Source organism: Zootoca vivipara, chromosome 16, assembly GCF_963506605.1.
Source record: "Zootoca vivipara chromosome 16, rZooViv1.1, whole genome shotgun sequence".
In the NCBI taxonomy this organism is placed as follows: domain Eukaryota; kingdom Metazoa; phylum Chordata; class Lepidosauria; order Squamata; family Lacertidae; genus Zootoca; species Zootoca vivipara.
The window spans coordinates 29,315,056-29,342,934 of record NC_083291.1 but is presented as its reverse complement, the minus strand read 5'-3'; the positions used below and the strand labels follow the sequence as shown (position 1 = coordinate 29,342,934).

At 47.4% G+C, this 27,879-nt stretch overlaps 1 protein-coding gene across 1 annotated transcript; it reads right to left on the bottom strand.

Moving 5' to 3' along the window:
* Positions 1-25,992, bottom strand: FSTL1 (follistatin like 1). The gene is made up of 11 exons (XM_035141235.2): positions 25,771-25,992; positions 25,596-25,661; positions 15,399-15,503; positions 12,994-13,123; positions 11,516-11,548; positions 10,548-10,678; positions 8,538-8,656; positions 7,810-7,922; positions 7,463-7,573; positions 3,087-3,184; positions 1-1,500 (listed from the first exon to the last, which is right to left on the bottom strand). The coding sequence occupies exons 1-11, from the start codon at positions 25,975-25,977 to the stop codon at positions 1,456-1,458; spliced, it is 1,158 nt and encodes a 385-aa protein (XP_034997126.2). The 5' UTR covers positions 25,978-25,992; the 3' UTR covers positions 1-1,455.
* Positions 25,993-27,879: the final 1,887 nt, after the last annotated feature.

Genomic DNA, 27,879 nt, shown 5'->3' with positions numbered 1-27,879 from the left:
TTCTGATGTTTACTATACCACTGCGGGGAGATTGAGTCCCCTGATTTTATTGCCAAAATTCCTAAATAGCATGGAACAGTCTCTGGTATCACACCAACAAATGCAATGTATTTATGGGTTTGCATATTCTCCTTCCTTTACTTGGTGTTTCACTTCCCTCCCTTGATGGAGGTTCTTTCCTTTCACTGCATGGAAAAAGTTGTGTCAGCACTCAATCAGCAACCTGCTTGGATACTCCAGCTGTGCAAGTGTCCTTTTGGAAATTACAGAACCAGTCCCTAAGTAAAGAAGCACCGGGAACTTACACATCTTAGTGACTGGAGTTCCAAAATTGCTTCCATAGCCTGATGAGAACTTATACATGTTTTGCCTGACGTAATATTTTCTTCCATTTAATGTAACGGGATTGGCCTTCAATTCTTCCTGAATTCTTCCTGAAGTGAATAATTCTTCCCTTCCTTGAAGGAAGGGAGACAGTCTCCTTTGAAAACCCTATCCAGCTCTATTCATACATGAACTAAGGGCTCTTTACCATAAAGGATGCTGAAAATATCAAATCCAGACGGGCCCCGTATGCTCTGAGCCCCTCCGTGTGCTGCACTGATTTGACTTCTTTGATACATGCAGCTATAATACAAAGCATGAACCAGAAGTACAGCATTTTTCAGTAACTATAAACAATATCTATAAATCAAAGATACAAAAAGCTCAGTTAAAAGTCATTACTTAAAAAAAGAAGAATCAGTGTAAGAGTGTGATAAGAAAATATACTGTAGCACCTTTGCAAAGAGAGAGGGAAAGAAAATGAGGTCACTTTGGAACTCAATGCACTGGGCTATCTGGCTTCTGGCAGAGATTTGGTCTGTGTTCACCAGGAAACCCCCTTACACAGGCACAGTAAACCAGTCTGAACGGCCAGTTATTCTTTGGGAGCAGAGTATGGACAGGAAAGGGAAGACAGGACAAAAGTTGTTCATGTGTGAAAACAGAAAAGCCAGTGATCAAGATCATGAGGCGTAGCAATATCCCATGCAATACATGCTTAGCCATAGGCACTTCCTTTCCAAGTCCCTGAAGTTATGGTCGTAGCTTTTAGGCTATCAGCAAAACTCAAGAGAGGTAGCAAGATCCCACACATGATATGAGCTCAGGTGTTAGGGATGCTACACCCTAAGTTCCAGAGCTGGAATTATTTGTGGCCCTCACTAATGCCCTCAGTTCAGTTCCTTTCCTCATTGTAAAAAACAAACCATGATACAGAGGGGTTTCTCTTAAATTTTAAAAGAACCTTTTTTTTCCTTTGCCCCCCCCCCCATTGCTATACAATGTAAATATCTGTGACTGGGCAACAAGTCCTACATATATTTGCATATTGAAATCAGCACTGAAGGAAGACTGGTGGGTGAGTCAGGGAACACACACCGGCTCCAGGCATCTTCCACTTGCCCGTTTCGCTTACATCTCTTTGGTGGTCGTTCGCTTGGTCTTCTCAGATGTCTCCTGGAAAGGAAAAGGAGAGGAATCTATTGGTCGCACTGTGATTTCACAAGCTGGTGCCAGGATAGGGTGCCCACAGAAAGAAAAACCTACTTATCTGGTCCACTTTATATACTCAGTTCTTATATTAACAACAGGACACAGTTCTTCCCCCACCCCACTAAGATCTGTCTGGGATGAAAACATGCTGAATATGGGGCTGGAACAAATATTTAAATGTTTCAGTTCCAGAACTGCTGTTTCAGGACCCAGAATCACACTTCTGATTTGAGTATTTGTCTATGTGACCGGGAATCTGTCCCCCGCCCCAATTATGTTTAACTATGAATCATCTGCAAAGGCCCGCTTGAGGGAAGTTTTCACTTCTCTTGTAACACTAGTACTCAGGGCCACTCGATTTGTGGGATGCTATCCCCAGAGAGGCTCACCTGGCACCTTCATTACATATCTTTAGGCACCAGGTGACAATGTTTCTCTTAGGCTTAGGCTGACTGAACATTCAACGGCCATTTAAATGTGTTTGCAAAAGAGGGTTATTGGTTTGTTCTTGTTCTTGTTTTATTATGTGTTTTGTGTTCTCTTTTTTATATTGTGAAATGCCTTGTTATCTTCAGATGAAGGACGGTATACAAATTTAATAAATAGTAGTAGTAGTAGTAGTAAAGGTAAAGGGACCCCTGACCATTAGGTCCAGTCGTGACCGACTCTGGGGTTGCGCGCTCATCTCGCATTATTGGCCAAGGGAGCCAGCGTACAGCTTCCAGGTCATGTGGCCAGCATGACAAAGCCGCTTCTGGCGAACCAGAGCAGCACACGGAAACCCATTTACCTTCCCGCTGTAGCGGTCCCTATTTATCTACTTGCACTTTGACGTGCTTTCGAACTGCTAGGTTGGCAGGAGCTGGGACCGAGCAACGGGAGCTCACCCCATCACAGGGATTCGAACCGCCTTCTGATTAGCAAGCCCTAGGCTCTGTGGTTTAACCCACAGCGCCACCTGCATAGTAGTAGTATTAATAATTATAAAACACAACACAAACACTGCCCACTAGTGTTGACAAGATACATAAAAATGGATTTTGGAGACATAAAACTGGAAGTGCCAGGCCCGTCTCAAGACGGTCGGGCGCCCTGGCGCAGAGATCCCTCCAGCGCCCCCACCCTGGTGGGCGGTTGAAGCGCGCAGCATGGCTTTCGCACGGCTTTGCCACACAGCGCCCTCCTGCCAGCCCCGCGCCACTGAGACTACCCCTAGAGCCGGGCCTGGGAAGTGCTTACCGTATGTGTGGACAAAGGTGCACAAATGTACCACATGTAAACAGTGACTCGTTTATGTGTTAAAGCTCTAGTGCGGACACAGGCTTAGGGCATGAGGTTCTGTCCATCTGCCTGCATAAAATTCCTTCTTGACTTTGGTGACCAGGCAAGTCGCTCAAACAAAACTGACTCGAGTTATGTTGTATCCCTAGTTATTCTCAGCAGCCTCCAATAGGAACAGAATCTTATAGCTGTTCAGCAAAAAGACCTATAGAAATAAATATATAGCCAGCATGTTTGCAAGGCAAAGAAATCTACAGTCCCCTTCTGACCTGATGCTTTTGCAGTTCCTGAACATATCTGGCCAGTTCTTCTTCAGTCATCTTATCTTCAGGCTGCTGCCCTTCAGAAGGCACTTTCTGGTTCTTGCCTACAAGGATAAGTAGATTACACAACTGTCACAGTTGGCAGAGTACAGTGTTTAGGAAATTCAAGGCAAAGAGGTAGAATCAGAGCACGTTCTACCACCACATCAAATTTAACACAAAGTGTTGGCTCTGTTGACGAAAAGACAGAAACCACTGAGGTTATATACTAGCAAGGAGAAAGAAATTGGCTTAGAAATATCTCCATACATATCATATGATAGGGATGTTCAAGGTGAAATCCATAGACACACCACCAAATTAGTCTAACCTTTGCAAAAACCCAATTCCAACTGCCCACTCGTGGTCTTTGCAGGAGCTACAGAATCCTGGCGTAAGCAGCAATAATACTGAAATGAACTTCCTTAATGTACCCAAGAACTAATGATGAAACCAATTCATCTCATTCTCTTCCCTCATCCCCACCCCCTTTGGTAAGTATCTTGAAACCATTCACATAACCTTCCCAGGCTTGTCACAATCTTTAGGTAAGACAGTAGCACACTACTAGACCCCGTTTGCCATTTGGTGCAATTGCTTACTACTTGGTACAATCACTTAAAATTCTCGCTGATGAGCTCATCATGGCAGCCTGTCATCCTGTTAGACCTTTTTCAGCAACAGTTAGTGAGAAAATTGAATGGGCCAGTCAAAGACTGAGAGGTAAAAGTACTGTCACTGGTTTAAAACATGATGAAGGAAAGGCAGATCATCAGTTTTATGCCTGGCATATAGTGAGATTCAAAGAGAGGCAGAAGGAATGGTTACAAGACTAAAACAAAAAAAGAGCTGGAGTTCTCCCCATTATACAGGGCCGGTGCTAGGGTTTTTTGCGCCCTAGGCAAGATCACCTTCTGGCGCCCCCCCCCCCCATTAATAAAAAATAAAATAGAAAAAATAGAAAATAGAAAAAATAGAAGAAAAATAGAAAATAGAAAAATAAAAAATAGGAAAAAATAAAAAAGTAGAAGAAAATAAAAAAGTAGAAAAAACAAGAACAAAAAAACAGTTGATCCTCTCCTTCTCCTCCGCCTCCTCCTCTTCCTCCTGCCTGTTTCCTCGCAGCCACTGCGGGACGGGCTGCCCAAGCGAGGAAGCCATGGAGAGGCGAAGGCGGGATGCTCCCTCGCAGCCACCACCGCCGCTTGGGGCCAATACTGCCTAATCCTCTTCCCCGAGCTTGGCTGTGGCGACGGCGGCAGCGCTGTGAGGGGGCGAGGCGGCGGCGACTGGACGCTCAGCGCACTTCCCCGGGCAAAGAGACTTGCGGCGGCAGTGCCGTCACAGCGCTGCCGCTGCGGGTCTCGGGTCTCTTTGCCCGGGGAGGTGCGCTGAGAGGGGGTGAAGTGCACCCTGCCGCTGTGAGGGGGCGAAGCGGCGGCGGCGACCGGAGGCTCAACGCACTTCCCCGGGCAAAGAGACCCGCCGCCATGGACGCGGGTCTCTTTGCCCGGGGAAGTGCGCTGAACCTCCGGCCGCTGCCAGAGCTCAGCGCACTTCCCCGGGCAAAGAGACCCGCGGCGGCGACCGGAGGCTCAGCGCACTTCCCCGGGCAAAGAGACCCGCCGCCATGATTGCGGGTCTCTTTGCCTGGGGAAGTGCGCTGTGAGCGCGGTGCTGGCGGGCAGGCTCGCCAGCGCCCCCTCCATTTCAGGGGCGGAGCCAAGCAGCCGCCCGCCAGGCTCCGTCAACGCACGTGGAGGTGCCGGCAGCGCGGGCGGTGACGGGCAGGCTCGACAGCGCCCCCTCCATTTCGGCGCCCTAGGCGATGGCCTAGTTTGCCTAAGTGGAGGCGCCCTTATAAAGGGATCAGTAAGAGGAAACATAATAAAAGGGACTCTCCTCGCATAATAATAAGATGCCATCCAAAAGGAGCTGGGGTTTGGGCAGCTGAATAAATGCAAATTTTAAGATGATCAAAGGCAACACTGCAGTGCAGACTTTCTAATTAGATTACTGTACAGAGTTTATTGTCGCTTTGTTGTGCCCCCTCCTGGCCAGCAGCGTTGCAGCGTCTGTTTATCCTGCCTGTTCAGTTCTTCAAGCTTCCCAATTGCTCTCCTGGCCTTAGATCTAGAGGGTTGTTGTTGTTGTTTAGTTCTTTAGTCGTGTCCGACTCTTCGTGACCCCATGGACCATAGCACGCCAGGCACTCCTGTCTTCCACTGCCTCCCGCAGTTTGGTCAAACTCATGTTTGTAGCTTCAAGAACACTGTCCAACCATTTCGTCCTCTGTCGTCCCCTTCTCCTTGTGCCCTCCATCTTTCCCAGCATCAAGGTCTTTTCCAGGGAGTCTTCTCTCCTCATGAGGTGGCTAAAGTATTGGAGCCTCAGCTTCAGGATCTGTCCTTCCAGTGAGCACTCAGGGATTATTTCCTTCAGAATGGATAGGTTTGATCTTCTTGCAGTCCATAGGACTCTCAAGAGTCTCCTCCAGCACCATAATTCAAAAGCATCAATTCTTTGGCAATCAGCCTACTTTATGGTCCAGCTCTCACTTCCATACATCACTACTGGGAAAACCATAGCTTTAACTATACGGACCTTTGTTGGCAAGGTGATGTCTCTGCTTTTTAAGATGCTTTCTAAGTTTGTCATTGCTTTTCTCCCAAGAAGCAGGCATCTTTTAATTTTGGGACTGCTGTCACCATCTGCAGTGATCATGGAACCCAAGAAAGTCAAATCTCTCACTGCCTCCATTTCTTCCCCTTCTATTTGCCAGGAGGTGACGGGACCTGTGGCCAGTGGATCCTTCATGGTTCACTGCCTTGAAGGGGCTTGAATAACTCAGAGAAGCTATGAGCTATGCCGTGCAGGGCCACCCAAGACGGACAGTTCAAAGCTGAGAGTTGAGACTAAATGTGATCCATCTGGAGAAGGAACTGGCAAACCACTCCAGTATTTTGCCAAGAAAACTCCATGGACAAAGACAACAGGACAAAGATCTAGAGGGTAAGTGGTTTAAATTCACCCATGTCCTCCTCAGCTTTGGCTGAACAAAGGCACAAGCTCCCACTTCCTTCAGCCATATGCATGGCTGTGAACAGCAAAGTTTCTCAGGAAATTTCTCCTTTCTCACAAGACATGTTGGCCTCTAGCTCCCAAAAGGAATTGCTTGCACCCTGGACCCTCCACAGTGTATGCTGGGCCTTCATCTGCCATGGGCAGCCTAGGGGAAATGGACCACCCTGAGGGTACAGGCAAGGTCACAGGTCAAGATCAATAATTTCATGTAATCCCAAGAAATGTAACAAACAAACAAAATCAGAGTCAAACCAAATGCATCTGTGGTTATTATTGAAGGGTGGAACAAAAGAGCAAACAGCCTCTCCGCTTTTGCTCACCCAAGTTTTTAGTGTTGCCATAATTTGTTTTCCTCTCATGGAAGGGTGGACATATTTCTATTTTGTAATGTGGAGTAGACAGTGGGATCGGTCTTTCCACTCACCCCATTTCCTTTGTTCTCCCTGGTTTCCATCTGGCAGTACTAAATTGACATTTGGCTTTTCAGAACTTTCTTTTGATACAAATTACAATCTCAGATAAGAGTCATGTTTACATTTACTAAATATTTGGAAAGCTGCTTGTTTATCTCTTTGCTGTGCATTGGAGCTCCTCCTAAGATAGTGTAACCTAATTTTGCATGAGGGTTCCTGGGGTAAAAGAGGAACAGGTTTTCATCTCTGGATACAATAATACAGTTGCACCTTGGTTTTCGAACAGCTTAGTTCTCGAACATTTTGGCTCCCGAACACTGCAAAACCAGAAGTGACTGTTCCGGTTTGCAAACTATCTTTGGAAGCCGAACGTCCGACGGGGCTTCCGATTGGCTGCAAGAGCTTCCTGCAGCCAATCAGAAGCCGTACTTTGGTTTCCAAACGTTTTGTAAGTCAAACGGACTTCCGGAATGGATTCCATTCACTTGAACCAATTCCCATGGTCCTCTGATGCCTTCAAATAAATAATGCCCAAGTAGTCCCCAGAACTGAAGTGACCAGAATAGTACATTGGGAGTATATTGGGTACTGGGAAAATGGCATATTGAGAATAGTATATTGGGTATTGGGAGAAAGGTCTCTTCTATCATGAAAACAACATTTCCCGATTTCCAGGTTATAAAATAACTGATCCCAGACCAAGGATGGTTCATGGGATTTTGATCTGGAACTCCTTCTGCATTCAAATGCTTAGAGCAAGAAGCCAATGGTCAAGATATCACATTTCTTTCCTCTGAGGAAGAAATAGTGTTCTAAAAAGATCCAAGATTTCCTTGGTCGACATACCTTCACAGGTCATGGCAGTACACACCCAATTCCCACAGGCACAGACACAACGGTTACACTCCACTTGGGTCTCTGCTCCATCTTCATATGTTTCATCTTCCAGGGCACATTCTAGAAAGATCACAGAGAATGGAATATGGTCTCAATGTACTGTATATGAAACCTGTGGCTTACTGTGATATGTGGCTTATAACATATGGGTAATGATAGAGCAGACTAAAGATTAATGACTAATCAGAGACAGGTTGATAAGACACTGTCTGGTTTTTGAGACACATTTCCACCCCTCAATCTTTCTGCTCTTTTAGGAACCTCAATCTCTCTCTGTGCAGACAAGGTGTTCCTACTTTTTTCTGGTGGGTTGAAGGCTGGATTGAGGCATTTCAAAAATTCATTGAAGCTAAGCTTCCAGTCAGCATTCTCATCAGAGAGCTCAATGAGGGCATCTACGCAGAGTCCCCTGCAAGAAACACAAAAAAATACAAGCATCAGCCTAGAAGAAAACACAGCAAAGCAGGAATAGCTAACATGTTTACAGTGAAATGTTGTCTAATCGTTTCACTGGAATTTTCTGACCATGTGAAGCAGCCCACCAGATTATCGGCATTCAATGGCTGCTGATTCTTCCTATGGTCTAAACATGACCAACTATTCCTTCTCGGGTAACTTGACAAGTTCCACAATCATCACTGGCAGTTACTAAACACTTTTCCAGGCAAATGCAGAAGAACAGGAATGTAGGGTTAGGTTCAAATACTTGGTCATTAGTCTTGCTGCTTTAAAAACATACAGTAGGTGACAAGGTTTTTTGCCTGGCAAAGGACAAGAACGGGAGCTTTCTGATAGATTTGTCTACTGTTTGAATCAGCAGGATTCCAGATCATGACTAGAACCACCCTGTGATATGTACAAGCTAACAGCGTACTGTTTTTGCTTGCGTTCCTGTAAAGCAGGGGCAGACTGTGGGCCTAATTAGATCTGCAACAGGTCCCAATTTGATCAGGAGAAAGAATCACGAAACCAAGTGCCATTTGTAGTTTGAATCTCATTCGCTTTGATTTCTGCCCCAAGCTACCTGAGCAACTTGTTGGTCTCTTGATTCACATAGGTGGTGATGTTGACCGCTGTCTCATTTTGTTCCACAAACTTCAGGAACTCACTGGAATCCAGGCGAGAATCCCCATCGTCGAAATTCTACAGAAGTACAAAGCAGCATGCAAGAAAGGCTGAGAACAACAGCGCTGCTTCTATGGACCATTAGCTATTTCCTTTCACAACTTCCACTACTTGTTCACTTGAATGTAGCAGTGGATGACATGGAAGGGCTGTGTTGCTCACCTGACCTCCACTGCAGAGGGGAGGAGCATAGTGGTGGGAAGGCTAGTGTGGTGTCAGTGCACTAGGAGGAACACTGGAGTGACTCCACCAGTGTGTTTGTTCTGTGACCATCCATGTCAGGCTTCGGAGAAATGGCTTCCTTCCCTGCTTTGGCCGTGCATCAGCAGAACAAAGCAATTAGAGTCTCTTACCAGTTTAAGAGTGTTTAATGATCACAGCAAAAGAACACAGCAGCCATTCTCGGAGCGAAGGTGCTCCCCAATTAAGTTTTCCTCCTCCTCCCCCCCACAGTCATCGTCACTTCCCCTTCTTGCAACCTGATTTTGCAACCACTGTGCCCTCTGCATAGCAACCTTATCAGCTCTCCTTGCCCTTGAAGAGAGAGGCTGGACATTCTCTAGCAAAGGGGAGTCAGTTATCTCTCTCTCTTCCTGTTCTGCTTCTTCTAGCTGTTCCTCACTCAGCTTTTCCCAGCTGTTGTTTTCCGAACTATGTCCCTCTGCAAACCAATTCTCTAAATCAATACTGCTCCACTGTTCCTGAGCAGCTTCAAGATCCTGGTCAGGAGCAGGAAGAGGGGGAGGTTCCCACCATTCTTCTTCAGAGCTGCCATCCTCAGTCTGGTGTCTCTGACAATCCAGCTGCCATCACATTGCTCCCTTTCTCCATCTGGCTACGCTGCAAGGACTCAGCCAAACAGCAGTCAGGTGAGTGGCACAGCCTCGCTTCGCCACCCACTGCTGCTTGATCTTTATTTGTCAAGTACCTTAATCAGCTCAACTGTAATTGAGACAACATACAAGTATTATATGGCCATACTGGCCACCATAGGAGTCAACACCTAGGGGGCTGTGGGGGCTTCGGACCCCACAATAAAATATTTGAGGGGGGCTGGCCCTCCACATAGTTGATTGGCATCCCCATACAAATGGGATGTGTGCACTGAGTCATGTGGTTGATTGTGCAGGGCAGGGCTTCCCCACAATATTTTATTCAAGTTGGCACTGCTGTCCACTGAAGTTTAGAGACTACAGCTTTACGCTTTCCTTTTAGGGGGATGACTTGCTGGATACAACTTGCTCATGTTCAGGTGTGAATGAATGAAAGCCTTATGTGCAGTGGGGAACAAATTCTCTCCCAAATCTGATTAGCTTGACTTCGCTGCCTCAGACCTCTACAGTTTTTTTCCATAGTAAGCTGCTTAATTTTCTGTCTAATTGAAAGGGTCCCAACACTGTTTGTTATTTTTAGATTGTGTGGGAGACTGAATTATACTTGACACACACACACGGCCCGCTGTTGTCTATTAAGCTAAGTCTTGCACATTTATCTGCAAATCAGGCATAATTGTTTTGTTGAGAAATAATATTTTATCCCACATGAATATACAGACCAGAATAGTCTATAATATGGTGATAGTGACTCTCCACAAAGCTGTTTTATCTTCTGAATTAGCCAAGTGTTTACTTGACAATTTCTCATTCATTTACCATCGTGATTGAAGGCTGCTAGAAGATCTAATGTAGGGTTTGTTATAGAAGCCTTATAAGCTGATCATATCTCTTTTGTAAATATAGAAAAGTAAGTGAAGGCTCAAGGCAGAGGTGAGAATGTAGAATATTCACAAGCTAGTTTGCGAAACAAATTAGTGATTCAGGAAAGTTCACACTAATACTATGAAGCAAATCTCTAACCACCTCTTCCATCAGTTCACCGTTTTTTATTTTTCTTTTCCTGCCATCTGTACCTTGAAGTACTTGTCTAGGATTTCAGTGTAGTTGTTGCCTTTAGAGAACCAGCCATCAGGAATGATCTCAGTTTCAAGCCACTGGATGACACGACGCCGGAGTTCGTCTCGGTCAGTCTGGTAACAGACAACTATTGAGTGACAAGAAAAGGGGAGAGTTGGACCAGGAATGTCAGAGAGATACAATGAATTGAAAGTGGGGGAGGCAGCTAGATGGCAGGCAAGAAGCAAAGCAACTTCTCTTCATCTCCAGTGGAAAATGGATCAGAAATCAGCAGACTCCCAAGTCTCCCAGCTTGTGGAGTGATAGGCCACGTTTATTTTCCTCTGCTGTTGAGACACATGAGAAACTACCATTGATTATGCACAGTGCTATTTTCAATGGGAAAGATGAACAAAATAAATGCTATGTTTTATTTCTTCAGTCTGGTAATCCAGAAAATTAAAGGTGACAGTTCAGGAGCAGACAGAAGGCAAAATCTCTTTTGCCATTCTCCACTGATCCTCAGTTAACCAGCTAGGCTTCATTTTTCACATTCTACTTGGCACATTTCTATTATTGTTTCTTATTATTAGCCTGGTAAGGCACAGTAGCCAACTGCAATTGAACTGAGACTAAAAACAGAAAAGAAAAGGTAAATTGGGGGGGGGGGAGAGACACAAATTCCCTTATCTTTGAATCTTGCACATGAAGTAAACACTGTGGCTCAAGATATAGAATGTAGCTTAACCACTTTCGTGAGAAGAGTGTCATGCCCATGAGTGAGATATTAACAATATGTTAAAAGAGGCAATGAGGAAGGTGACTCATAACCAGTTGGGATATAGAAGTTCCACTCTGTAAACACTATTCCAGACAGGATCTGCACTTGAAGGGCATTCGGACACTCTTCCTTTGACCTATATTGAACAAATGTAACATGAGGAACAGCCCACAGATTGCACAGCACAGGCAAAGGCATATTTACCTGGACTTGCAGCGGAGTTCTCTGGCTTCTTCTCTATTTACAGGAAGAAATAAGAAAACTTCAGGTTGAAGGTACTGTAACCATCTATGGTTTTCCTGAAGTACATCTCATATCTCCCCTAGACATTGCAGGGGGTAGGGGGGCAGTATTCAACTAACCCATCCCATCAATTCAATAAGTTCTCCTTGTGCAATAGGGCTTCCCCCACCCACCCACCCACCCACCCACTCACCCACCGCCTTAGTTCAGAGTCTGGGTGTCTTGCCTAGAGTGCAATGGTGCTTACGTGGCACTGCACTGGCAACCCTTGAGTAAACTACTCAAAAGTTTAACATCCTTTTCTTGACATTTTGGTTGACCCCCATTAAAATTATTGCCCAACTTTTGATTTTGGAACATGATGGTGATGTGTTTTCCCACTTACTGTCAGCTGCACTGGAGGTCAGGTGGAAATACAAGTATTGTAAACGAACATAGTTTGTCCCTTGCAGTATTGCAAGGAACATTCATGTGGCAGGACTCAGTAACATATACAGCTGTTCATCTAGGGCTCCCACTTCCATTTCTTCCACCCGAGTTCAGCCTCCAAACACTCAGCCAAGCTCCAAGGAAATCATCCCTGGTATGGCTGATGTTAGGTTTAGCATATCTCTCACACACGACACAGCAAGCTGGCAGTTTAACTCCTTTAGCTTTATTTGGCAATTACAGGCTTACAAGCAAACAGATTCTTCCACAGTTCATTCATCACTATCAGAGTCAGTTGACTCAACTGGCCTCCAGCCCCGTCTAAGGCCAGATATATGCAGAGCCCGCCCCCGCTTCCAGCTGGTCTTCCTTTGCTGTAATTGCTTGCTCCGCCTACTTCTGGGAGACTCAGGTGCAGCCAATTCCTCCTCCTCTGGAGTTGAATCCAACCCCCTACTACCACCTGCCTCCTGCTCCTGCATCTCAGTGTTCCTTTGGGAAGTGTCAGGCAGCCTTCTGTTTTCCTCTGCCTCTTTCTCTCCCCCTCTGCCATATTCCCCTCTGTGGGCCATGTCTCTGACAGCTGACTACAGATTGTAAATTCCACCTACTATTGACATTACTTCCCATATCTTCCTCTATTTCCTTGTTACTATTCTGTCTCACAAGACCAGAGAACAATGTTTTTTTCACCGTAGTGCCCCACAGTCAGGGCTGCACTGTAATGGGTTGCGCCAAACGTCTAATGTCACAGTGGCAACTGGCTCCTTGCTCTGTTGCCCTCAGCTCTGGGGCCACCCGACACAAGAAGTGGCACTCTTTAGCAGCAATATTCAGTGGAAACAGGCATGGAATGTTGTGGCACATTAAGTCATGTGCCTTTGAAAAACCAAAATGGATATCTGGTGCCAGAATTCCCAAGCCTAGATTGAATTCTAATGTCCTCTAGCCTCAGTCTTACGGAGTAGGAGTTGTTTCCAAAGATATCCCTCCCCAAGGATCTGACTTACCTTTGCAGTGGCCATCATAGTCCACCTGAATTTTGGAGCCAGTGAGGCAAGCATCACGATGCAGCTCACAATGGTTCAGGTATGTCTTGCCGTTGCTGCCACAAACTGGCCTTTTGTGAGGCTTGCATCTCTGCAACAGCAACAAAAAGACAGATCTAATGTAACTAGGCTCTAAAGGTGGAAGGAGACACACAGGGCATAAAGATAAGCACTTTCACACAGGCGATACACATTTCAGTGAATCACAGTTTGCCCCTGAGTGCAGGATTTTCCTTCCTGAATAGTGGGAACTTCCCCACCCACTACAAATAGCAGACATGTGGGGTCCAATTTGGATTGGCACCACAGTGGGGAAATGTAATCAGATCAAGGGTTACAATGCACAAATGAATAATTCATCAACAAACAGAAACAAAGGATCCAGGCATGTCTAAGTTTTGATGAGATTAACTTTACAGTCTAAGTTTGTCCCAACCATAGCTGTCAAGTTCCGGCCTGAGAAATAAGGGACTGGACCGGAAGTAGCAGACCGGAAGTAGCGCTGCCGCCATTTTGGAAATGGGCGGAGCATGCTCAGAAGCTACTTTTGATGCTGCTCTGCCCTGTTCCAAAATGGCCACCGCACCAGAAGTCGCGCTGCAGCCGTTTTGGAACTGGGCAAAGCAGCATCAAAAGTCGCTTCTGAGCATGCTTCGCCCAGTTCCAACATGGCCGCCGCACCAGAATAAACCGGGGAAAAACAAAAAAATCTGTTTTTTCGGCTGGGAACAGCTGGAAAAACGGGGGTTTCCCGGGGAATACGGGAGACTTGGCAGCTATGGTCCCAATGCTCATGAATTCTTAAACTAATTCAGGGAGGGCCTGAATAGGGCAAGTGACATACAGGATAAAATCATATGCATACACTGTTGCCGAGTGCTTTTCTTCCCTGATTAGAAGACGCCTGCCCTCTCATTCTTCAAATCCCTCCTCAAATCTTCCACAAAGCCTTTAGCTATCCCCAGTGCTTTTTTTCTGGGGGGGATGCATACCCCTAAACATTTTGTGAATCTTTGTACTTTTGTCCATTTACTACCGTATATTCCGGCGTATAAGACGACTGGGCGTATAAGACAGCCCCCAACTTTTCCAGTTAAAATATAGAGTTTGGGGATATACTCGCCGTATAAGAAATACGATGTGGCGTATAAGATGACCCCCGACTTTTGAGAAGATTTTCCTGGGTTAAAAAATAGTCTTATATGCAGGAATATACAGTATATTTATTTTCCTCGATTTGTACTATAAAATGGTGATTTTATTGAGTCAAAATGTGAGTACCCCTAAACATTTTTTAAAGGGGAAAAAAGCACTGGTTATCCCTGTCTTGGCTTATTGCAGGGGTCAGCAAACTTTTTCAGCAAGGGGCCAGTCCATTGTCCCTCAGAGCTTGTGGGGGGCCAGATTATATTTAAAAATAAAAATGAACGAATTCCTATGCCCCACAAATAACCCAGAGATGCATTTTAAATAAAAGGACACATTCTACTCACGTAAAAAAACACTGATTCCCAGACTGTCCACAGGCTGGATTTAGAAGGTGATTGGGCCGGATCTGGCCCCCGGGCCTTAGTTTGCCTACCCATGGCTTATTGCTTATTTCTCATCCTTTTTGGAAAACTAAGCCCCACTACGTGTAATTTACTGGACTGAAAGCATTAGTCTCCCCCATTTGTGCTTATTTACATCTTCCTCCTCTTCTTCAGTTGCTTCCTGCTATAATGTGGGCAACATATATTGTGGGCAAATGCACATTAGGGAAACCTACATTAGTGAAACAACAACTAATAATGATAATCATAGTCACAGGCTGCATCAAATAGGTGCTTATGACGATTTGCTAGGTATACTCCACACACGAGTCAGAAGACCAAAATGATTTGGAGGGAAGCAGCATAAAAGGATGTGATGTTAAGTGCTCAGGAAATGTGACGTTGCTACAATGAAAGGGCTAAAGTCATACCTTGGAAGTCAAACAGAATCCGTTCTGGAAGTCCGTTCGACTTCCAAAACGTTCGAAAACCAAATTGTGGCTTCTGATTGGCTGCAGCAGGAATCTCATGCAGCCAATCAGAAGCCACAGAAGCCCCGTCGGACGTTCAGGTTCCAAAAGAACATTCGCAAACTAGAACAATCACTTCCGGGTTTGCAGTGTTCGGGAGCCAAAATGTCCAAGTCCCAGGGCATTCGGGATCCAAGGTACGACTGTACCTTGAAAGAAGGCTCAAACCTACGTGCAGAAAATCCATAGTAATATAGAGGAAGCAGGAGGAAGCACATGTCAGTCACCACCTCTAGGTGTGCTGGTTCTCCACATTTGGGATGACATCAGCCTTTGATCTCAGCAGTCCCAGGACTTCGCTTACCTCAATGCAGAGACAAGTTGGCTCACTCTTCTCTGTCACAGCACACTCCCGGCCAGCCCCACAGAAGACATTAGCACAGATTTTAGATTTGCTCATCGGCTCTTCCTGCAAGGCATAAAAGAAAAAAATATTTTGTTGTGGGGGGAGAAGCCTCCTTAAGATAAAGACTGTGTCTTTTATTTAGCTACTACATTGATATCCTGCCTAATAATAAAAGTTATCTAGGTGGCCAACAATGAAATAAAAACATTAAGAGGTAAAAACCACAAAACAGCATCCAATAACTGCTGCTTTCTCACAGATCTTAAAAGCTCCAGAAATATCAGAAGAGCCACAGATCACTAGCAGATTGAACAGGCCTTTGTGGGCGATTTGTTGACTTTAGCAGGCAGGTGTCAATCCAAAAAGCTATTGACACCTTCTCAGTGCCTTTGCCAGAAAATAGATTCTAAACTACGTGGTTACATGCACAACTTTAAATGTTGCAGCTTTTCCATCAATCTGGTCTGCTGCTGTCCTAATATATCTTCCTCAAAATTAAAATTAAACAAAGGATGTCTTTTTTATTTATTGGGAAGCACAGCAGTTAAAGCACTAGGCTGTGGACTCCTGTTGGCCAAAGGCCACTTTGAAAGGATGGGCCATGACAAGCCAAGTAGTCAGCGTAAGTCGGGGTGGGGAAGCTGTGGCCTTCCAGATGTTGTCAGCCATGCTGGCTGGGGCTAAAGGGAGTTGCCATCCAACATCTGGAGAACCACAGCTTCCCCACCCATTAGCACAAGTTGGTCTGAGAAGCAGAGAAAACGGCAGAGTTAACCTCTGCTCTCTAAGCAAAATTTCACGAGCCAAGATGCATTAGTGTGACCACAGAAAGTATTAAGGCTACTAAGGTGTGCGTTTCAAATTAGGCAGGGAAGTTTTTATTGTTCATTCAGAGCCATCTCTCAAAACAGAAGGGCCAGGTCTGTGCATCTCTGTGTGTTGTTGTGTGTGTGTTATTGTGACCTGGAGTACAAGGAGACTGGCATTAATGCCAACCCCCTTCACAACCATCTGAGCAAAGGGGAAATAACAGCTTTGAGTCTATTAGTTTAAGCACCCAACAAAGCTTCTGTATTAAAATGTCCCAACTCTGACAATGTTTTCCCAGCTTGTCATAAATGTTTCCCCACCCTGCTTCACTTTCCGAGACCAGCCAAGCACAAACTCCACCCGCCTTACATCTTGCATTCTTGGCTCTCATACTTTCTAACAAAAACCAAATGCAAAATACACCCCCAGGAGGAAAGAGGTCGCTGCGTATTCAGTCAGATCTCAAGTCTCCAGGAGGTTGGCCAATCGGAGCATACCAGAGTTACATGGTCACACGGGCTGAAACCATTGTTTCAAAGGAGCAAGAGCCTCCCAAAAGGATCTAGCTGCAAAATCCAGCACAGTGGAACATGCAGCTCCCCAACTCTGTCAGCAGATTGGAATGCCCTTTAAGAGGCAATATTGCAAATATGTACAGGGAAAGTCACAGCAAAGTTTTTATTCCTCTCTTAGCAGCTTTTGGAACTTTTCTAGCACAAAACGGTTTAAACACATGAATGCCGCGAAGACAATGGAAAATCAAATGCTGGAAGCTTCTTCCCCTTGCAGTGCCTCTACTAAAATGTTAAAATGCTATGAACTTAAATAAAAAACCCTTTCCGTATCTACCATTCCATGTGCTAAACTTAGGAAATCGGAACACATTTTAATGAGGACCTAATATCAATGCCTAGCCTTTTAAAAAAAACAAAACACAACCCCACTCTTGGAACAATCTGAAGGCATCGAATTGTTTATGTAAAAGGTCACATAAGAACGTTGAATCTGCATATTCTTAATATTCTCAAAAGCTCCAGCCTGATATAAGAACTCTGGAAACAGAAGTGAAGATCAGGCAGCAGGCTTAGCAGGCTTAGGTCACTCTGCAGAAGTGTTTTTCCCTCCCACCAGTTGTTTTCCAGTTCAGTTCTTCTGAAGCCTTCCCAGAAAACTGGCCCCAAACCATCTTATTCTTACATAGTTTCTCCTCCATTTTATAATCACTGCAACCCTGACAGACAGCAGTGAGCTTCATAGGACCTGCATCATCTTCGTATGGCTCTTCAGGATCAGACCTTATATCATTTAATGCCAGGTAGGAGCAGACCAGCAATCCAGCCTCACCTCACATGTGTTAGACACCTACCACTTCAACCAACAAACACACAACCGCTAGTGGCAGGTGTGTGTCATGCAACACAACAATGCATGCCTAAGTATGCTTACTCAGGTGTATGTTCCACTGTGTTCAGTGGAGCTCCCTCTCAAATAAATGTGGTTATGATTGCATCCTAAGACCACCTTTAAAACTAAATTTACTCACAGTGTTGATCAAAATGACAATGACAATGACCCTGAAATACAAAAAGGGGATCAGGGAGGCAACTAAAGTAGAACATCTTCATTCACAGGAAGCCACATTCCTGCATATGCACACAACTGCCTATCACACACACATTCAAGATGTGTTGCTAACACACAGGAGAAGTTAAGGCATTTACAGATTCACTCAGTGCATTGAACCCACAGTGAACTGCTCCAGAAGCTCTGCATCTTGGTAATCAAGATAGCCCCACAATTCACTGGTGGTTGCTGTAACGATGAGCTCCTATAGAAAATCATAGAACTGTAGAGTTGGAAGGGATCCCTAGAATCATCTAGTCCAACTCGCTGCCATGCAAGAATGTTAATGTTTATGAATATATGTTTGTATTCACTTTCTTTGATATAAGCTAACTGGCTTGCTTTAACCTTATCTGTGTGCTTGGGGTGCTGGGCTCTGAGCCCAGAAAGGGGGACTATCTATAAGATTTGGGTATTTGTCACCTATGCCCTCATCTGGTCAAGTGAAGTGATGCAAAGTCCTGGCCAAAGTGGCATATGCTGCTTTTTGTGTATAAAGAATGTATAAACATTTGCTTGGGTGCAGACTAGTCACAGCGACATCTCATAGTTGCAGTGTCCATCCTGCACCTGTAAAAGCAATGGGACTGCACAGGCTATGCTGTAAGTTTAAAAAGGTAAAGGTAACCCTGACCATTAGCTCCAGTTGCAGACAACTCTGGGATTGTGGCACTCATCTTGCTCTGTCACTAGAACCGATCACTCTGGTGTTTTTGATGTCCTTCTTCAGTATACCTGTCCTGCTTTGGTCTGGTGGACCAGGATACTCAGGCTCCAAAAGATGGCAGTGGAGCATCACCGAAGGATGTGGGAGGAGTCTGAGAACTGATTTGGAAAAACAGCTAGATGGCAGCATTGTCCCTCCATCAGTTGTTCACTGCAACTACCTCCTAACTGATGTGTTCCTGCTGAAACAAGTGGGGCGATGTTTAGTGCTGGGGAAGACCTGGAATGAGTTTGAGCTCTGTAGTAGTGATGGGTGTGAAGAAATAGCACTTCTCTGCCGCCATTGCATCTGCACAGAGTTGCCTAATGGAGCTTTTTAAAGCAGTCAAAAGTCCTGCTACCAGGGGCATACCCAGGATCAAATCTAGGGGGGGGGGAGCCATGGTCGTTCAGGGCCGGGGCCAAGGCACGGGAGGGGAGGGGCCACGAAGTGGGAACGTGGGTGGGGCTACAGAAACCCCCCCCCACCTTAAACTCTGGACAGCGAGGAAAACAGCAGCAGCAGCAGCGCCGACAGAAACTGAAAAGCAAAGCGAAGGAGTGTGCCCAGGAAACAACTCGACGGGAAGGGAGCGGCGGCGCTTTTCTGGCCAAGGGGCGTGCACCGTTTGTGCGCTCCGCTCCCCTCGCCTCCGGCAGCTGCCTCCGTGGCCGCTGGGCTTGCCGTCGCGCTGCTGTGCTCCCTCCGGTGTGCGCGTGGGCGGGCGCTTCCCGCCAATCAGCTGTGAGTGGGTGCGCGCAGCCTTGTTCGAGCCCGCACTGCAGCTCCGAGCGGGGGACGCCTGTTTCCACCACCGCCGGTCTTTTGAAGTGCCACCGCGCTTCTGCGGTTAGGCCTGCTGCTGCCGTGCTCCTGGGGGGGGGGTTTGCTTTCAGCCGCGTCCCCGCCGTCCGCGGCGATCTCCTATTGTGCCGCGAAGCGGCGTCACCTCAGAAGCTCCGCCGAGAAGAAGGCGGGGGGGAGAAGCATGGGTGTACCTACCGCCCTACTTCTAGGGGGGCAGCTGCCCCCCCGCCCCGCAGTGGGTATGCCCATGCCTGCTACATCTTGGTCCACTCAGTAGCCTTTTGTGGCCAATTTGTAAGACACTTTGCAGATGAATTTGTCCAGTTGCATGCCGACACGGAGGTCAGTTATTTGATATAACTTTGGCTCCTGCTTATCCAGTTGTATTTATTTATTTAGATTTCCCCCCCCTGTTCTGCCCTTCTAATGCTCATGCCCCCACTTTGGGTGGTTATTTGCACAGCCCAGGAAAATGGACAGACAGGATCCTTGGAGGTGAGAGACCTGCTTTGTGTGAGCTTGACCTGGATTCTGAAAGCTGCCAGGGGGACTGGTCAACAGGAGAAGGGCATTAGTAACTGTCTCCTTCTTACAAGAGGATGTGATATTGCAAAGTGTAACTGCTGCAGAGCTCTCTCCCTCCACCAACTCTTTGATACATGTGAGAACTTTGTCTTGACCAAACTGTACTGGTGGAGCAATACTCCCTTCCCTTAGCAGCTGAGATCAGCTTCTTCCACATCGGAGGTGCAAGGGTCAGCTGGAAAGCTCTCTGCTGGTGAGTGCAAGGCCCACCATTCCAACCATGGATGTGAAAGCCAAGCCTTCATGAGCACTTTTCCCCTTGCAGCATCACAGCCTGGCCACACAGAACAGAACAGTCACTGCACACGCAGAGTCCCAATGCAACTTCCCTACAGGGACAGGGGACGTATTGTCTCCATCACAGCAGGAGGGAGGTTGAAACAAGAGCATTTGAAGAGCACCACTCCCTTTCTCCCAATCCCTTCCCCCGAAACACTCACTGTTCACCCAGGTCCAGACACCATGCACTGCAGCCACTGATCAATGTTTGCTTGCCTACTCAAGGCTCCAGCGAGTGTAACCCAACAATGGGCGGCATGAGCTTTTCCTTTACAAGCTACATCCTGTTTAAGAGCAGATTAAACAATTCCATTTTAGCAAAGGCATAAACAGGCAGACATAGCTGCGCTCAGTAAGGCAGGTCCAGAGCCTGGTGCTCTTGACCATTTTATGAATGTGATGAAAAAACTGATGTACTTAATAAGAGTACTATTACTTTGGCAGGAAGATTATATGGTATCTGGTTACAAACCTTTTTCTTATGCAAATAAAGCAATTTACTGATCAAAGGCGCTCTTGTTCACCTTGCCATTACCATCCTTGCCAACAGCAGCACCCTGAGCTGTTCAGGAACAGCCAAGAGTTCTCACAACCTGTCACATTTTCCAGACTCCTAAGCACCTTTCTGCCAAATTACAGCCAAAGAGGTCACAATATGTAGCACATTCTTTCTTGGCTACATACCGTACTGGAAAGGTTTTGCACAAAAGCAGCTCAAACCAAGTGGTGAAAAAGCTGCTTGCTTTCAAAGACATTAGAGGCATTTCTGTGTCACAATTTCCCCGATTTGGGAGCTTGTGGTGATCAGCGGAGCAGACCAGACTGCTGGATTAATCTGAGAGTGTGGCCAAGAAAAACTCTCTCCAGCAAGACACACTTAAGAGTGCACTAAGGAATCCCAACATTTGCAGAGAGAATGATCTTATTCTCAAGTTACACCTCCTGATCAGTATCACTCCTAAGTCCTCTGCACATGGTGAACTCAAGCACACCGCCATTTCAGCCCTCTTCCACTGGCAGAAGACTCTACACCTACGCCAGTGGAGCACTGCCAGGACATAGGACAAAAAGTCGGCAGAGGTGGAGGCATGCTGAACAAGGAACAAAGCTCGGGAGGAATCCTATGCTTACTCAGGGCTCATTCCTACTCACTGTGATGGCACAGCAATAGCATCCTGCAAAAGCTGTCATTAACCCTTTGGAGACAATTTAGGTTCTCTCATCAGGGAGCCTTGCCAGGTGCCTAGCCAGAAGTTTTCCTAGTGACAAGTGAAAACTTTTTTATTTGCCTATGCCAGGGGTCAGCAAACTTTTTCACCAGGGGAGCAGTCCAGTGTCCCTCAGACCTTGTGGGGGGCTGGACTATATTGGGGGGGGGATGAACGAATTCCCATGCCCCAACGAATAACCCAGAGATGCATTTTAAATAAAAGGACACATTCTACTCATGTAAAAACACGCTGATTCCTGGACCGTCCGTGGGCCAGATTTAGAAAGCGATTGGGCCGGATCTGGCCCCCGGGCCATAGTTTGGATCAGGGATGGGGGAACCTGCAGCCCTTCAGATGTTGCTGGACTCCAGCTCCCATCAGCCTGACCAGGATGATGGGAGCTGGAATTCAGCAACTAAGGGGTGCAGGTTCCCCACCCCTGTTTTAGAAACCGTATGCTTTTAATCAGACTCTGATAGCCTCTTTTTTATAGGCTCCTCTTCTGCTGTGTTCTCTGGTCTCAGGGCGTAGTTTGAAAGCACATGAGTCAACCTCCTTGCTGAAGCTAAGCAAGTATGCCAGGACAGAAGGCTCTCTGGGAGCCACGTGCCCATTGCCTTGAGTCCCAAGATGGAAGAACAGCCAGAAGGAAATGTCATAGACAATTCTGGGTTTTTTCATGTATCATTTTTCAAGCTGTGTTTTAAAATATTCTGCCAGGCACTTGCAGAAGCTTTTACAGTCATACCTCATGTTACACCCGCTGCAGGTTACGTCTTCTCAGGTTGCATCCCACGCCGAACCCGGAAGTGCTGGAACGGGTTACTTCCGGGTTCGGCACGCACGCATGCGCAGAAGCGCTAAAACGCACTTTGCGCATGCGCAGAAGCGCCGAATTGCGTCACACGCGTGTGCAGATTCAGCGCTTCAGGATCATAGCTGTCAACTCTCCCGTTTTTCGTGGGAAACCTCCGTATTTAAATCCGTTCCCCGCTGTTATCCCGAATTGCAAAATATCCCGTAAATCCCCTGGATTTATAAGCAGCTCCTGCCGGCCAGGGAGGCTCCTCAGCTGTGTAAATGTCCCAGCTCCCGGCTGGCTGCTCACTCACTTGGCTTGCCGAGTGCTGCCGGAAATCGCCTCTGCGCATGCCCGAGCATGCGCAGAAGCGATTTCTGGTGCCCAGACATGTGGACATGGGCAGCCCGGCACTGGAAGTCGCTTCTAGGCACAGGAAATCGGGCAGAGCCGGCACCAGAAGTCACTTCTGCACATATCTGGACATGCGCAGAAGCGACTTCCGATGCCGCGCCGCTGCTGATCCCTTATTTTCCATTCCGGAAGTTGACAGCTTTGTTCAGGATGTGGCCTTTTCATGTTGCAGACGGGCCTCCGGAATGGATCCTGTTCACAACCAGAGGTACCACTGTACTTGAGAATGGGGTAGAATATGGGGGTGGAAGCGCCTGTTTTCCTCCACTTAAATAAGTTTGCAAGTTGTTGTTTTTTTTGCAGGGGGGACAGGACAAATATTACAATAACAACGCAAGTACCCAGCTTTCTCTTATCCAAAGGAAACTAAATGTGGTAGCAGCGCCCTTAAACATATCATCACTTAGAACTGGGGAGCATATGGTATCAGTGTCATATTATGGTACCTTTTACCGAAAGCCTTTATTTCTGTTTTGCTACCGGTCCAGAGCCGAATTCACCGTCTGCAGCTAATCTATAAAAAAAGGGGCAGCGGGCAACCCACTAGGGACCTCCGATTTCCATAATGCATATTCTGTCCTTTTTGCCCACTAGCCCACAGCAGCTTGAGTTTATTTTCTTTAAATCACTTCCACATTTCTCAGCCGTAATCATCAAATATTTTGCCTCTGACCTCATTTTCAGGGAGGCTTCAACTCTGGGGATTCAGACACCATTCCTTCATTCCTGGTCAAGCAAAACGTTTGGCTTTTGAAAGAGAGAAGAGTCCCAGCGAAAATACTTGTGGAGGAGCAGATGCTCCTCTAGCAAGGCTTCCAATTTTTTTTAAAAAAGCAGGGAGGTGGTGGCACTGCCAAGACTTTCTGATGAGACCTTTGAGACCTCATTTGGCTCATGAGGTCTCTTTAAGTCACCTCACCGTGAAGCTGAGGATTGCTTCCCCCCAAAGGAAAGAAGAAAAGCTGTTTCTTAAAAGAAAGGAAACCCATCTTCTTTTCCACATGGAAGCATAACTACAGTGGTACCCTTGGTACTCAAACAACTTTGAACCCAAACACTGAAAACCCAGAAGTAAGTGTTCCGGTTTGCAAACTTTTTTCAGAAGCCGAATGTGCTCCTTTTTTAGTGTTACGCTTACATTTCTGAGTGCCACGCTCCCGGTTTGAGTGCCACACTTCCAATTTGAGTGTTACACTGAGGTTTGTCTGGTTTTGCTATTTATTTTACGTTTCCGTTGCTGCGGCTCTCTCTTTTTGTTTTTGTGACTGTGTGGAACCCAGTTCAGCTACTGATTGATTGCGTGACTGCAAGTATGTCGTTTATCCTATATAATAATGTCCAAGATGTCCCTGCGTCCAAGCTGTCCCGTGTGTCCCTGGGTCACTGCGCATGTGCCCCAGGGATACAGGGATTGGACAGCAGAGACTGCGCGCGCGCGCACTCTCCCCCCACTCTGCCTCCTCCAACCGCCGCTCCCGCCGGACACCGCCTCACTGCAGGGCACGTCAGGAAAGCGAGGGTGGAGGCCGGCGAAGGCCTCCTCACAACCCTCCCTGGCCGTGAGGAGCGGCGGTTGGAGGAGGCGGGGGGGGAGAGTGCGCGCGTCCTTCCTGTCGGCGGCTGCGGGAGAGAAACGGAGGAGGAGAAAGCAGCGCTTTCTCCTCCTCCGTTCCTGTCCCCCTGCCGCCGACAGCAAGGACAGGTCCCAGGGTTCGGAGAAGCGCTGCGCAAGCGCTTCTCCGAACCCTGGGATGTCTGCTTCCTGTCGGCGGCTGCGGGAGAGGAACGGAGGAGGAGAAAGCAGCGCTTTCTCCTCCTCCGTTCCTGTCCCCCTGCCGCCGACAGCAAGGACAGGTCCCAGGGTTCGGAGAAGCGCTGCGCAAGCGCTTCTCCGAACCCTGGGATGTCTGCTTCCTGTCGGCGGCTGCGGGAGAGGAACGGAGGAGGAGAAAGCAGCGCTTTCTCCTCCTCCGTTCCTGTCCCCCTGCCGCCGACAGCAAGGACAGGTCCCAGGGTTCGGAGAAGCGCTGCGCAAGCGCTTCTCCGAACCCTGGGATGTCTGCTTCCTGTCGGCGGCTGCGGGAGAGGAACGGAGGAGGAGAAAGCAGCGCTTTCTCCTCCTCCGTTCCTGTCCCCCTGCCGCCGACAGCAAGGACAGGTCCCAGGGTTCGGAGAAGCGCTGCGCAAGCGCTTCTCCGAACCCTGGGATGTCTGCTTCCTGTCGGCGGCTGCGGGAGAGGAACGGAGGAGGAGAAAGCAGCGCTTTCTCCTCCTCCGTTCCTGTCCCCCTGCCACCGACAGCAAGGACAGGTCCCAGGGTTCGGAGACGCGCTGCGCAAGCGCTTCTCCGAACCCCAGGATTCTAGCGCCCGTTATTGAACGGGCTGAAAACCACTAGTTGCTTATATTTTATGGATCCATGCTCTCGTCAGATAGCAAATTTCATGTTCAACTGCTGTTTTAGGGGTTGTTTTCCAAAGCCTGGCACGGATTAATCCGTTTTGCATTCCTTTCTATGGGAAAGCGTTCCTTGGTTTTGGAACGCTTTGGTTTCTGAACGGAATTCTTCCAGAACGGATGAAGTTTGAGAACCAAGGTACCACTGTAGCCTATAACTCTCTTTTGCAAAGTTGTTGCTTGCTGGAAAAAAATCCCTCCCGAGTACTGTACAGTATCCGATTTTCTCCCACCCGCCTCCAGCCCTTCCCGCTTTTGTTTCCCCTCAGGAAGGCGGGCATGCGCTGCTGGGAGCCGGGCGCCTTTCCCGAAAACCGGCCTCAGGAATTCAAAGCCCCTCCTTTCCTCCCCAAGCCCAGCGAAGTACTTTCTGCCTGGCTGAAACGGTCCTCGGGGCGCCGGCTTGGCCGCGCCAAGAAGGCGGCCTCTCCCTCCTTCCCTCCCTCCAGCCTCGCATCTCCTACCTCCGCCAGGAGCCCCAAGACGGTGCCCGCCAGGACGGCGACGGCGAGGCTCTTCCACAGCTGCAACTGAGAGAGAGAAAGAGAGAAAGAAAAAGAAAGAGAAGCTTAGTCTGCGCCGGAGGATGATGTGGAAACTTGCCTCGCAGCCTCCTCTCTCCCACAGGCCTTCCCTCACCATCTTTGCTGGTTCCTTTTCGGGCGCCCTGCCGGAGTTATGAAGGGGAAAAGGCGGCGGGCTGCTTGCTTGCTCCTTTTCCTCTCTCCCTCTGTGGGCTTGGGAAGGCGGCGGCCGCGGATGCTGGAGGGAAACGCAGCTCCTCCCCGTCTCCCCTCCTTCTTTTTCGCCTTTTCTTTCTTTCTTTCCGTCTTCCCTTCCCTCCATCCCGCCCACCGCCCCATCATCGCAGGCGAGACAGGGAGGGAGGGAGGGTCGTCTGTGGCGCTGGCGGGACGCGGGGGCCGGCCGAAGAAGGGAGCGCTGGTCTGGCTCCAGGCGCGGAATCGGCAGCTCAGGCGGGAGAGAGGCGAGCTGAGCCGGGATGGGGACCCGGGGCGCACCGCCGCGCTGCTCTGGGGCAAGTGGCCTGGGAGGAGAGAGTAGAGTTTTTTTCAGGTTTTTTTTTAAAGTGTGTGTAATATTCAAACTACTGTACTGTACTGTATATCAAACTGTTTTTTCAGTTTTTCTGGGGGGAAAAGCACCCTGTTCTACAGGAGTTTTCCCCCCAGACCTTCCCATCTCTAAGGGGGGGGGGGAGAAAGTCCCAGCAACTTTGGTGGGAAGCAGTGGTTCCAAACCTGTTTTTGGCCATGCCCCACCTAAGCATCTCTAAAATCCTAATGACCCCGCCCCCATGACATATAATTCTTATTATTCAAAAAGTGAACTCCTATCATAGCTGCCAAGTTCTCTTTTTTAAAGGGAAATTCCCTTATGCTGAATAGGCTTCCTCACGAGAAAAGGGAAAACTTGGCAGCTATGCCTCCTATTCACTTGAAGGAAGCCTAAAAGGCCATTAACTTGATCTAAACATTCTCTAATTGATCAAGTATTTTTAAAAGACTGGAGTAAATTCTTAATTTATTTAAAAGACCGTTGTAAACAGTTAAAATCAGTGGCAGGGATGTAATGACACTTGAAATATGGAATTAACTGTGGTAACTATGGTTATATAACAGATGGACAATGGCAAAAGATGCAGAAACTTTAATCTTAAATATGGAATACATAGAGGGAAGGAAGGAGGTCCAAGGGTTCAAAAGAACCTTTTGTTTTAATATTTGAAATGGTTAAAGTTAAAATGTATAAAATTGTGAAAAACCAATAAAAAAATAAAAAAAATAAACATTCTCAAATTGCCCCCCTTAAAAATCAAATTGCCCCTGTGGGGCATGTGCCCCACGTTGGGAACCATAGGTGGGAAGGAACCGCAGCAGGTTTGATTCAACCCATCCGGACTGGATTCCTACAGATGAGGAATCCTTAAGCCGCCTGCTCCCGAAAAGCTGAGGGGTTCCTCTTTTACAAGAAGAAGAAGAAGAAGAAGAAGAAGAAGAAGAAGAAGAAGAAGAAGAAGAAGAAGAAGAAGAAGAAGAAGAAGAGTTTGGATTTGATATCCCGCTTTATCACTACGGGAAGGAGTCTCAAAGCGGCTAACATTCTCCTTTCCCTTCCTCTCCCACAACAAACACTCTGTGAGGTGAGGGGGGCTGAGAGACTTCAGAGAAGTGTGACTAGCCCAAGGTCACCCAGCAGCTGCATGTGGAGGAGCGGAGACACAAACCCGGTTCCCCAGATTACGAGTCTACCGCTCTTAACCACTACACCACACTGGCTCCCACACAAGGCATTTTGGCACCTGAGTCAAATCAGAAAATGGCACCCCCTTCACACTGGGAAAGAAGGGGTGAGTGGAGATCAGGGGAGCCAACTGGAATAACATATTGAGGGGGCCAGGTAAGCCCCCCAATCGAGTGATGCTGTGTGCACACACCATCAATGCACATCAACTTTGGGGGCCCCTGGTCCCCTCAAATATTTTATTTGGAATGAGACCTCGGCGGAGGAGTTGGCTCCCATGGTCAAGATCTGAATCAGGAACAAGAGGAGGGGAAAATAAAGTTACACATCGGGATCTGCGGCCCCTGTGGATCCTGCTGCCTGAAGCAGTCACCTCACTTTGTCCTAAAAAAGGTAAAGGACCCCTGGACAGTTAAGTCCAGTCAAAGGCGACTATGAGGTTTCGGTGCTCATGTTGCTTTCAGGCCAAGGGAGCCGGTGTTT

Coding starts and splice junctions, on each gene's coding strand:
- FSTL1 (XM_035141235.2), bottom strand. CDS start 25,977: ATGGAGGGAAGGGAAGACGGAAAGAAAGAAAGAAAAGGCGAAAAAGAA. Junction 8,657..10,547: donor TCCTAGACAAGTACTTCAAG/GTACAGATGGCA, acceptor GTACTTCTGTAG/AATTTCGACGATGGGGATTC. Junction 3,185..7,462: donor TACTGCCATGACCTGTGAAG/GTATGTCGACCA, acceptor TTATCCTTGTAG/GCAAGAACCAGAAAGTGCCT.